This window comes from Hoplias malabaricus, chromosome X2 (assembly GCF_029633855.1).
Source record: "Hoplias malabaricus isolate fHopMal1 chromosome X2, fHopMal1.hap1, whole genome shotgun sequence".
NCBI lineage: Eukaryota > Metazoa > Chordata > Actinopteri > Characiformes > Erythrinidae > Hoplias > Hoplias malabaricus.
In genome coordinates, this window is record NC_089819.1 from 21,201,118 (window position 1) to 21,213,252 (window position 12,135).

The following is a 12,135-nucleotide window of genomic DNA, read 5'->3' on the forward strand; positions in this document are numbered from 1 at the left end:
AGGAGTGTGGTGTGTTCTCCCTGTGTCTGTGTGGGTTTCCTCCGGGTGACTGTCTGTGAGGAGTGTGGTGTGTTCTCCCTGTGTCTGTGTGGGTTTACTCCGGGTGACTGTCTGTGAGGAGTGTGGTGTGTTCTCCCTGTGTCTGTGTGGGTTTCCTCTGGGTGACTGTCTGTGAGGAGTGTGGTGTGTTCTCCCTGTGTCCCCGTGGGTTTCCTCCGGGTGACTGTCTGTGAAGAGTGTGGCGTGTCCTCCCTGTGTCTGTGCACTGTTTCCTCCCACAGTCCAAAAACACACGTTGGTAGGTGGATTGGCGACTAAAGTGTCCGTGTGTGTTGCCCTGTGTGTGGCGCCCACTGCAGGGTGTATTCCTGCCTTGCGCCCAATGATTCCAGGTAGGCTCTGGACCCACCGCGACCCTGAACTGGATAAGGGTTACAGATAATGAATGAACGAATAATATTAATTGAATAGTTGAAATAATGACTTTGGGTTACTTTAAACTCTATACAAGAAGTCAAGCATTAAAATGAAATTAGCAATCAGTAGTTTTTCAATCAACCTGCGTTTATTCACTAGATCAGTGGTTCTCAAAATTTTTAGACCAAGTACCACCCATTACCAAACCAAAACCTCCAAGTACCACCTATGATTTTTACCTCAGAAACATGTGGCTCCTGGTTCTCCCTCTGTGCATAGAGCGTAAGGCAAAATTTTGCTTTGAAGTTTCACATATTTTTGTTGCTTTTTATTTACTTGAAATTTGCAGTTTAACACAAAATTATCAAAATAATTACTCAACATTACAGAGAGAAAACAAATAACTATAAGCCTAAACTCATTGTTTTAAACACAATTATGAGAACATATCAAATTTATGGGCAATAAGTGTTTTGAAAGAAATACAAAATGAGAAGAGGTCAATTTAATATCAGTTATGGGCTTTAACAGGCTCCAGGTGAAAACGGTGCGGTGCTTGGGGCAGGTCACAGCGGAGCTCTGCACTTGTAGTAGGTGAAGGAGAGGTGGCGTTGTGTTAAACCTTGTTTTAGGGCAGTAATGATGTGAAGAACGGTTTTCTTCTATTTTGTTTTCACGTGTACAGAATTCTCACTTAGTTTTTCTCTGTTTTTGCCTCTGGTTTTAGTCCTTCTGGGCTTCGGAGTATTTCTCGCCTTGGTCTCGGCTTGTTTTTCTCATTTCTGCTTTGCCATTTTCATAATAAAATCCAATTTGCTCACGTCTGTCCAGTAAGCAACTGAAACTGGGCTTTCTTTACACGGGTTCCTCAAAAACCTGGGGGATCGTGTTCCCTCCCTGGAAAAAAAGTGGAGGAATGCTGTCATCCCCCCCTGCCACCTCCAAGTGTAATCAACTACAGTGTTGTAGCATGTTGTATTTTTCTACAATACAAATGAATTTCATTGGGGCACAATTATGGAAAATGTGAAACATTATGTAATTTACACAGAAAAACGTTAGATTTTCAGTTATGAATATATTCCTTAATTGAGTAGTAAATTATTCAAAGTCATTTGGCATACCTCCTCTTGCTGCTTCATGTACCACTATTGATACACGTACCACAGTTTGAGAACCACTGCACTAGATGAAGGCAGGTGACACCTGCTGGATGTTGGAAGTAAATCAGATTGCCTTTTATTAAGTTACTGAAGTCAAGATAGTTAAGGCTCGATCAAGTTAGGCTCGATCAAGTGAGATAGACTTCTTGTCCTGTGGGTATGTGTGACAGAGAGAGAGAAAGAGAGAGAGAGAGAGAAAGGGGGGGTGGGGTGTTTGGCATGACGTTTAATCTATTTATTATTTTGTTGCTTTATCTTGATGCAGGAAATGGTTTGGGTGTCAGAGTGGATAGAGTTAGAGATTGGTTTAGAATCTGTTTATAATTAGTCAGTTTATTCCTCACGTTTACATTTCTAACATTCAGCAGAGGCTCTGAGACTCAGTTTTAATCATGTTATATTGGACAGTGCAGGGTTAGGTGTCTTGCCCTAGGACTCTAATTGATAAAGTAAAGGTATTGCTGCTCAAGCTGTGAACTACTCCTCAGATTCAGATAGAGGCCTTAGCCACTTATTGCCCTGTTCTTTAATGGTCTGGACTCCCACTGGACCACAACAGAGCAGATTCAGGTAGTGGATCATTCTCAGCGCTGCAGTGATACTGACAAAGAGGTGGTATGTTTGTGTGTGTTGTGCTGGTACGAGTGGATCAGACACAGCAGTTGCTGCTGGAGTTTTTAGACACTGTATCCCCCCACAGTCCAATCTGTAAGACCCACCTATCTTGTTGATCCACCTTGTAGATGTAAAGTCAGAGAGAGTAGCTCATTTATAAAACCCATTGTGGTTTTTCATTGGTGTCTTGCTTTAATTTTTAAGAGTGTATGAAATCAATGCATCTTAAAAATCTACAATAAAATGCTAAAATTATGATCCCTATATAAGCGTATGAATGACAGCGAAAGGGTACCACCACAGTGCCAGTTTTTTTCTGAGACACTGAGGGCTTTAAACTCTCCAACACCCAAAACACACTTGCCCTTCTGGGGTCCTTTGGGGGTCAGAACAGGCTGAAAGGAGGCAAAAGGAACAGGTGGACTATGGTCTGTAATTGCAGAACTACAATGTGCTCCTGTGGTCTGTGGAGCTAATGAATGTAGAAAAGGGAGGTCAGTCTAGTTTCTTTAAACACAGAGTAATGGTTCAGTAATGGACAGTTTTGCTCTCAGTCAGTAGGGGGCAGCATTTCTCTCCCGTTCAGTCTCTTAATTCACTCTCCATTCTCAGGATTTGAAAATAGCCCCCTAGGAATGTTTATGTGAGTGAAGATATCACTGTAAATATTCCCACATTCCAAACTTGGGAATAGTGGAATATCCTGAGCGCTCTGAAACCGGAGAATCGCACCCATCACAATCAGAAACAAAGGAAAACAAGAATAAACAAAGTATGTGTGTGTGTGTGTGTGTGTGTGTGTGTGTGTGTGAGAGAGAGAGAGAGAGAGAGAGAGAGAGAGAGAGAGAGAGAAAGAGAGCTCTCCTGCCTCTGCTGCTACGGTAATACAGCGCACCTGAAGTGGAAGACGCTGCTCATCAATCCGCACCAACAAACCCTCCACACCGAGGGAGCTGCTGAGCTCCACCTTAAGCGACACTTCCCTCAGCCAATCAGCGCTCGGTGGAAGCCGCTCGCCAGCCAATGCGGTCGCGGCAGGAGGGGGCGCGGCCCCGCCCTCCACATGACGTCATGCGCGAACAGCTGGTCCGCTGCGAGCCGCGGAAATGTGGACGCGCACGGCGATATAAAAGGCGAACGGCCGCGCTCGCGAGGAGGTAAACAGTGCGCGCGCGTCGCCTTGCTTTGTGTCGTCGGTGTGTGCTGCGAGGCTCGAGCTCGGACATGCGGCTCCTGTTGCTCCTGTGCGCCTGTGCGTGCTCCGCCGGAGGTGAGTGATCCATCCGCTCGTTAGCGCGTGCAGGAAGGAAGGAAACGGAGGAGGGGAGCTGGGGGTGGGGGGTGGTGGTGGTGGTGAGTGGAGGGGGGGAGTGGGGATCGTGGGGAGGTTGATGCGGAGGAGCTGTCCCCTCGCGCTCTGGTGCTGAAACACTTCCAGTGCTGCCTCTCCGGCTTCTGTCCTGGAGCAGGAGCAGCTGTGTGGATGATGAAGGACTGATGCTTATCTGTGATTCGGGACTCTGATAAAGCCGTGCTAGGCAATAGCCTCGCGACTGGGGTAGCTCTGCTCCTTATGTGCCACTTCACTTTCACTTGCCCACTTTTCTGCTTCTGTTTAAATGCCCAGATACACGAGGAAAAGTAGACATACCCGTTATTACACCGTCATTACGGCATCATTACACATTACACATATGTAAACATTGTCCGTGTCTCGGCTTGTGTTGGAGCTGATGAGGCTTCGGTGCAGACTCTGTTTAAGTAGTAAACTGCTCTTTCTTTCCACATAAAGCATTATTTGGTGTCTTATTTTAGTGTAGACTACATTATGTTTTCTGGCCAGTGTTATACTTTTTGTAATTTAATACACATGCTTCAAGCATTGACTAAAGTAAATTACACAGCTGTTAGGCAGGTATTACTCTATTATTACAGGAATACACAGTAGTATCAGCATTAAAGCACATCCTGTTTCAATTTCCCATTGTATCTTTTGGTTGAAGCTAAGGAGGCTTTTCTATAAACTTTATAATAAAAATAGTCTGCTCATTCTTTCTTACCACATAAAGCATTTTTTTGGCATCGTATTCACATGTAGATCACCTGTGCTTTGCCACCCACAGTTTTGTAGATTTGAATTCTACTTTTTTATATATTCATTCTGCAATGCATAAACAACTATAATTTCACAGGTATTACATTGTTGTTACACGCATAAACAATATTTTATCAGTACAGTCATGTTTTTAACTCTTTTAACTCTTTTAACCTGGTTTGCTTTTCCATCACATCCCACAGTGTTTTTAAAGAATACAAATTGTTCTTGACTTTCTTTTTGTTCTTTAAGAGGAAAGTCAACATAATCAGTGCAAACTTTCAGAAATGAACATTCAAACCCACACTGGACAAACAAACTAAACACGAGTCCTGGGCACTTCCACAGCTATTATTATTATTATTATTATTATTATTATTATTATTATCTATCCATCCATTATCTGTAACCGCTTATCCAATTTTAGGGTCGCGGGGGGTCCAGAGCCTACCTGGAATCATCGGGCGCAAGGCGGGAATACACCCCGGAGGGGACTTATTATTATTATTTATTTATTTATTTATTTTTAAATTATTTATTTATTATTTTAACTGAAGTAGAGATTTGGAAGAAAAAACTGGTGACTGCGTGTGTCACCAGACTGTTCTTATTTACATTAATGTTTTATTTTATATTTTTCATTAGGTAAAAAATTGCTCATTATCATTAATTATTATTATATTTACAGTATTAATAAATTAATAAATACACATAGTTGTGTTTATTCCTCCTGGTATTTAAAGGCTAATATTAATAGATAAAGGTTAATTACACAGGTCTTACACTATAATTAGGCAGTGTTATACACTGTCAGAAAAAAAGGTACGGTAATCGCTCATTACAGTTCCTAAATGTACAAACAGTGTTAATGTACCTGTAAAGTACAGCAGTGTTGTTTAACTCCAGTTTACTTTCCTAAAGGTACATTTCTAACAGTGTAGCATCTAAAGGACATATAGTCTGCTACTTCCTTAATACAAAGCAATTACATGGTTGCTGTATTTACAGTTTATATCTGCACTTCAACACTGACATATTTCCTCTCATTTACATTTACATTACATTTATGGCATTTGGAGTCTTGTCCAGGGACTTAACATGGCAGGGAATTAAACCCTAGCCTTCAATGTTGAAGTTGAAACACTTAATGAATTTAGCACAGTAAACTACATAGATATACCACAGGTATTACTATGTTATTACAGGCAAAACACTTAGTAACCAGAGAAACATGCATATATAAACATTTTCCATCGTATACTTCAGCGTATGTTTCAGTCAAGGAGGCTTTTTTATAGACCCTGTAACAATAAAATGTGTTTTTAACATTATTGCTTTATACTTTAAAAGGGAAGCAAACACAAACAAAGCTGACATTTACAGATTAATATTTAACACCACACAGAAAAATGAAATAGCCTAAATTACTTCATGAGCAGCAAAACATTTTTTCAACTGACTGTAGAGCATTAGAGAATAATCCCTTCTTTTAAGAGCTCCAAGCTTTTCCATTAAATAGGTAAATTACATAGCTATTACACTGTTGATACAATGTTATTGCATTAACAACAATAAGAACACCATAAACATATGCTAACACACTCTGTTTGGCTCTGTATAAGTTTGAATAGGTTTTCAGTTAAGGTTTTGTGCATTTTCTTTCTTTATTTTATTTATTTACTTATTTCTTCTAGTCATTTCCACAATATAAAAAGAGTTAATGTTTTTTGTTCAAACTGAGGAGATTAGTAGTGTGAGGAATTTCCAGCACAGTTCTCTTTTCTAATAACATCTATCATGAAGCCATCTTAAGTCTCACCTGCGATGCTGCAGAAATGGAGGAGGCGGTGATACAGAAATTGGCTGAGAAGCCAGAGCAAGACAAAACAAGCTTTACACCAAAACAGGTTAAAGTCCTCATTCATACATGAAATATCAGTGTTATATAAAGATTAATACCACCTTCATTACACAGTGATGTTTTTACACTGTATGTCAGCTGTTATTGTAGTGAAAACGTTGTTCCACAATGTTAGAAATGCAAATTTAGCTTTATGTCTTCTGCTGTGAATGATGCCATTACAGTACAGTGACTGCATTGTGAGAATACTGAGCCACAGTGTTGTTTTAGACTACAACGTTTGTGAGTACAGTTTTCCAACTCATGAGTCTTGAAGGATTTGTCGTTGTTGTGCACATGGACGAGGCCGAAAAATTTAATTTAATAACTATAAAAAGTTAGTGAACTTCAGCAGATTTGAAATGAGAAATCGGCAGTGAGACTGACTATGGTTTTGTTGCTACACAACTCCAGGGCGATGGAGGTCTGGGTCTGAGGCTTACCTTGGAGGCACTGACTATGCTGAGCTTGGTGTGTTTTACCTGTGTCCGCTGCCCAGGCATTGGGGCTGCTCTGGTGCACTCCTGGTGCCTGTTAAACCTGCGCTAAGTTTACAGTGTAGATGGGTGGTCAGACGTGGTGACCACTTGCAAAAACAGCGTCATTCTTTAGATCTGATATTAGTTCTGCTACTAATTAACCTGCTGGTCTTAGCACAGACACCAGGTCAGTTGTAAACAAGTTGTCAGATTTGTTCAAGCTCTCTGCCATGTTGTCTGCTCTTTTTTTTTTTCAGACAATGGATGAATTATTCCTGGAAAAAACGGCCATGTAATCAGTTCTATAGCAAACAAACTCATAGACAGATAGCATCTCTTCTGGCAAATGATTAACATGCACGCTGCTGAAGGAGGCTTGAATCAAGACGGGTCACGAGGCAATTCATAAAGATGGGGGGGAATTGATGAACAGTGCTGTATCTGATACGTGACAGTGAAGGAGTACAGAAACAAGTGGCAGAGGCCTGGCGATTGCTCACATTGATTGCAGTATCGATGAGTAGCCGGAGTGTAGTGATCTGCAGAGGCACACATAAAGGAGCTGGGCTGATAAGCCATGTAGTCTCACGGGGCATGAGTCACAGCAGACCAAAGAACAGCCTTCTGTGACGGGTGAAGAATATCATCGAATCAAATCAGATTTATTTGTATAGCGCTTTTCACAACTGATGTTGTCACAGAATTCCAGTAAAGACAGAAGTTTTAACATGAAATGTAAAAAACCCCAGGAGAGAAGCCAGGGGCAAGGAAAACCTCCCTCAGAGCTGAGGAAGAAAGCTTGGAAGAAACCGAGGCTCACAACTGGAGGGGGGGGGGGGGCTATCCTCCTCTGGTCAATCTACAGGTAAATAATATTTAGGAGTCTGTGTAAACTTCAGTGTAATGTGCGCAGCTGGTCCAAGGCAAGTGGCGTGAGCAAGAGTATGGGCAGCCGGTCTGAAGCGTGGAGCAGGAGCTCGACTGTCAGTCATCCATCAGCATCCAGCCGGGCAGGTGGGCGGTGGTTTACTCTGAAAAAGGCAGAAGGCTGGAATTATTTTTTTTTTTCTGTTTGGGTGAATGTAAAGCAGAGAATGTGAACATTCCTAGAGTGTGACTAATGACTCCAGTAGATCTGACTATGACAGCTTTAACAGGAGCTTTAAAAGGAGAGAACCAGAAGGACACACAGACGTGGGAGCATCCTGAAACACTGGCATCCCTCCGCTCCATTGTCGACAAACCTGAGTGATCACATGTGAGCAGCGGGGCGACAGCACCAGTGTCTCAGTTCCATTCCGTCTGAGGGCTACAGCGGGCTGTGCGTCTTTCTCTTTGTCCTCCAGTACCTTGTTGTAGATGGGTCTGTCCCTCTTTCTTCTTGAAGCATATTGGATATTCTGTTCATATTTAGAAGGATCACGTTTGGAAAGAGTGGGACAAAGTGGGGAGTGAGAGAGAGAGAGAGAGAGAGAGAGAGAGAGAGAGAGAGAGAGAGAGAGAGAGAGAGAGAGAGGGATTTGGAGCTCACATAGTGAGTGTGTAATTGTAGCTTTAGATGGCCTGTATGGTTTTCAGATGATCCAGAGATTGAGTTTCAAGCAAATACTGATCAATCTCTAGTAGACAAGTCCACATCCTTTCAGACCCTGAACACTGAGCTATCTTCTCAGAATGGATTGATTTGACAGGAACACGTCTGGGTTATTTAAGAGTGGAGCATGTTTTTCTACTCTCCAGGTTTTGAAAATTCCTGTCTTCTCATTTGGACTGTAAATTACACACACTGAAAAAAAAATCTGTAAAATTTACGGTAAAAAATTGGCAGCTGTTGCCAGATTTTCACCATAAAATATACTGTCACGTCACATAAATTTTACATTTAAGAACTGTTTTGTTTACAGTAATTTTCTGTTAAAAACATATATACACCATTTAAAAAGCCATAGTATTTACATAAAAATAACAAAGAAGCATTGTTTTGCCATAAAATTAACATGTAAATTGTGTGACAAATGAGAGAATGGAGACTGAGATTTAGCCGTATTTAGATAAAGCACTGCATCCTATATTCAACCCTGAAAAGGAGGTATGATGTATGATGTGTGTACTGGTGTGGATGGACTGCCATTGGCATTGAACATGTGGTGGTTGAGGGGACTGTCTGATGTAAAACAAGGAGAAAGAAAAAGAAAAACAGGGGCTATAAAAGATTAGGGATAATATACAGTGGTGTCTAGCTTTTCGCACAGTGCTGCATTTGTCTTTTATATTCTTCTAAACTGCCCACAACTAGAGCTACCCCTAAAAATAAAGATCATTGAATGGTCCTTGGGTTGAGAATGGGTTTTACAACACTTTGGGACACTTTTGAAAAAATTCTAAGAAGGTTTCACTGTGCTTTCATAAATCAGTTACAGATGTGTTGCTTTGAAGAACCTGTTGGTGTAAGATTTGTTATCGAGGGGGGAACCAGACAGTGGCTTTTGTATGAAATTCTTCCAAAGAATCAGTATCTGGCAGTAAATTGTCCTGTAACATCATGTAATTTAATGTCTTATCATCCACCCGGGGGCTTGCTTTATTCAGTTTTGAAATCGCAGAGTAACCTGCAGATCTTTGACAATGTAATCTTATTTCTTTGATGTACCATTAAATGAATTCATGGCTTTGTAGGTATGAATTATTGAGACGCTGTGTTGCAGGGCTGTGCTGGCCTGATTAGAAAGCTGCATCAAAACTATATCAACCAGGAGATGAAAAAGGTGTAAATGACTTTATCTCGAGTTGCTGAATACCAGGAATGTCAAAGGAAGCCGTTCACAAGGAAGGTGTTGTCACTCAGAGGTGTTGGTGATGGATCCCAAAAAGTTCCTGCTTTTCTTTCACGTCTCCAGTTGGGGACCGGAGTAAACCTTTTCCTCTCAAAAGGTAGAAATGACCCACAAAGGTTCGCTTAAGCAGAGAGACATTGTGAAGAAAGCATCCAACTATTGCCAGTGATTAAGCTTTTCAAACGAGTGTAATAATGATGTTTTAGGAGCTGTCACATCACGAGCTGTTGTGCTTTTTAAAGGAACCGGCTGTCCTCGCTCAAGTTTCGTATTTTGACAAAAATGCAAATAAGAGTAAGGTTTTAAAAAAGTAGGCAGTGATTAGGAGAAATGTGTAAACATCAGCTGCAGAGCATTTCAGGCTGTTTTTACATCTTTCTGTCGGCTGCAAATTGGCTTCACTGCACTGGAATTGGAAATAATCACCACATTTCAGGAGAACGACCAGAGGAAACAAAGGTGTCTCTGAAGCTGTTGCCACTAATGTGCCGCTAAACAATGGCAACTTTTCTTGCTGTTTTAATGCAAACGCTGGTCTTGAGAATATTTTTGTGGAGAGTATAGAGCTTGATGTTAAAGGACGACTAATTTAGGAAATGACATGTTATTGCTACCTAAGTCTCTGCCTAGTGGACTTGGGCTCCAAGATAGACATACAACACAAGCCTTAGTACAAACCTATTCAAATGGATCCAACTTTGTTTTTTATATTAAAAAATATTGTCCACTAAATTATCCCTTGCCTCAGGGTTAAAGTTGATTTTCACAATGTGGCAGTATTGTACTCTGCTCCTGAGTAAAGCTTATAGAGATTTTGTAACTTGTAACTGATGACAGGTTGTTTATTCAGGTTGCCCTCCAATGGTTCAGTTTCTTGTATAGATTCATGTGTTTTTACCACTGTTTTCTACATAGCTCCCTGCTACATCTTATCACTAATGTTCCACTAGAATGTAGAAGCCCCCCGTTATTGCAATCTCCATCCTCCTATTTATTGTGATGCACAAGTAAGACAAAGGCAGAAGAGATCCACTTGGAGAACAGAGGGTCCCTCCCAGTGGTCTCATCTATCTTTAGAATTGCTGATGAATCTGCTGGGTTCAGGATGTGACACATTACTGTTCGTCTGCTGTGTCGGTGCCCAATCATTGCATTGCTCATGGCACACAAGAAGGAAATGGCATTCAGCAGCAGGTCGGTTTACAAAGCTACATATCGTTAATTTTCCCAGACACCTTGGTTTTCCTGGTCCAATTAAAAGCAGCATGCTGGAGCTGACCACTGCGATAAACAAAGGCATTTCCAATGCTGTCAGCTACTCTCGAGTGTCCACATCTTGGCACTAATGAATATTAAAAAAACAGTATCCATATTTCTGGTTATATAAAGCAAGATTAAATTCACTGGGGACCCTTTCTCAGAAGCAGTTAAAACCAGCATGCTCAACAGCCCACCGATCCCCCTTTTTTATTGCTTTTAAAAGCATACATTTAAGAGCATATTATAAAAGAAACCCTGAGGAACAATTTATAATGCAGTTCTATTGCTCAGTGTACAGCTAGAGTGCTTCTGTGGTGAAAATAAGAATGGAAGCTGAGTTTAAAACCATTTTTTTGTGTCTTAAGCCCAGTTGTTATGCTGCAGATCACCTTTGTTTGTCCAGGGCCAATTAAAACGCAGGGGAGATAAATGGCGCCACTCTAGTCCCACAGGAGGGATTTAGGGCATCTTTGCTTTGCGCAACCTTGATCAGCACATCATCCGTCGCAGCGCTCTGATTGATGCGACGCCAGTGCATAATTCAATATTGTGCCGCACCAACTTGCTAATCTCGTATTCACCAGGAACTAATGGAAGTCTGGCTCTGTGCAAGCTCAGTTTGCGGGAACTCAGATGGTGGGAGGCTTCCAACGAAGCAGCAGCACTAGCTTTCAGAGCCTAACCGAGCCAAGAATGTGAGCAACTAGCGGCAATGCCAATTAAAAGGCGTCAGAAGCATGGCCCAGGGCTGTCAAAAAAAACAAAAAAATCAATATCAGATTCAGAGACACATTCCGCATCTTAATGAGATTTATGCATGATGATTGCTCTTCAGACTCCTTGCGTTCCAGACACAGACTAGTGTCATGAACGACATGTATCAGAGGAATCTGATTCATCAGTTTAAGAGGGGGCTGCTCTGATGTGTGCACTATTAACTTTGTTGACTTTTGGAAATTCTTTCCAAACTGGATATGGGTGGTGCAAGCCGTTTAATAGCAAGACATCGTTAGCTTGATTCTATGTAAAGATATATATGGATACAGTCTCTGAGTCCCTTTTTGTTATACAGATATGCTCAAATAACCCACATTCTAGTCCTGGCATTGTTCTGTGTAACAGATGTGTTTGCTTGCTGTGATTATTTACTCGCTTAATGGCACGTTTCCACTCTATGGTACCTACTCGACTCGACTTGACTCAGCCCAGCTCTTGTGCTTTTCCAATGCCCAAATCTGGTCCTGGTCCCTAGTCCCTGCTCGCTTACTGTTCCGACCCAGCCAAGCCGACCCTGCAGAGCGCTGATTGGCCAGAGAGTCCTGTCAATCACCACCAAATGCAGAGCTCCAGCACAGACTTGTAGCTTGTAAAA

General features: G+C 41.6%; 1 protein-coding gene across 1 annotated transcript in view; it reads left to right on the forward strand.

The window, feature by feature from the left end:
• The first annotated feature begins 3,360 nt into the window (after positions 1–3,360).
• The window catches only part of LOC136676980 (transmembrane protein 8B-like), a 228,200-nt gene continuing 219,425 nt past the window's right edge, over positions 3,361–12,135 (forward strand). Inside the window, exon 1 of the mRNA XM_066654310.1 lies at positions 3,361–3,465. Coding sequence (XP_066510407.1) covers positions 3,420–3,465 — 46 coding nt within the window. The 5' untranslated portion in view covers positions 3,361–3,419. The remainder of the gene's footprint in view (positions 3,466–12,135) is intronic.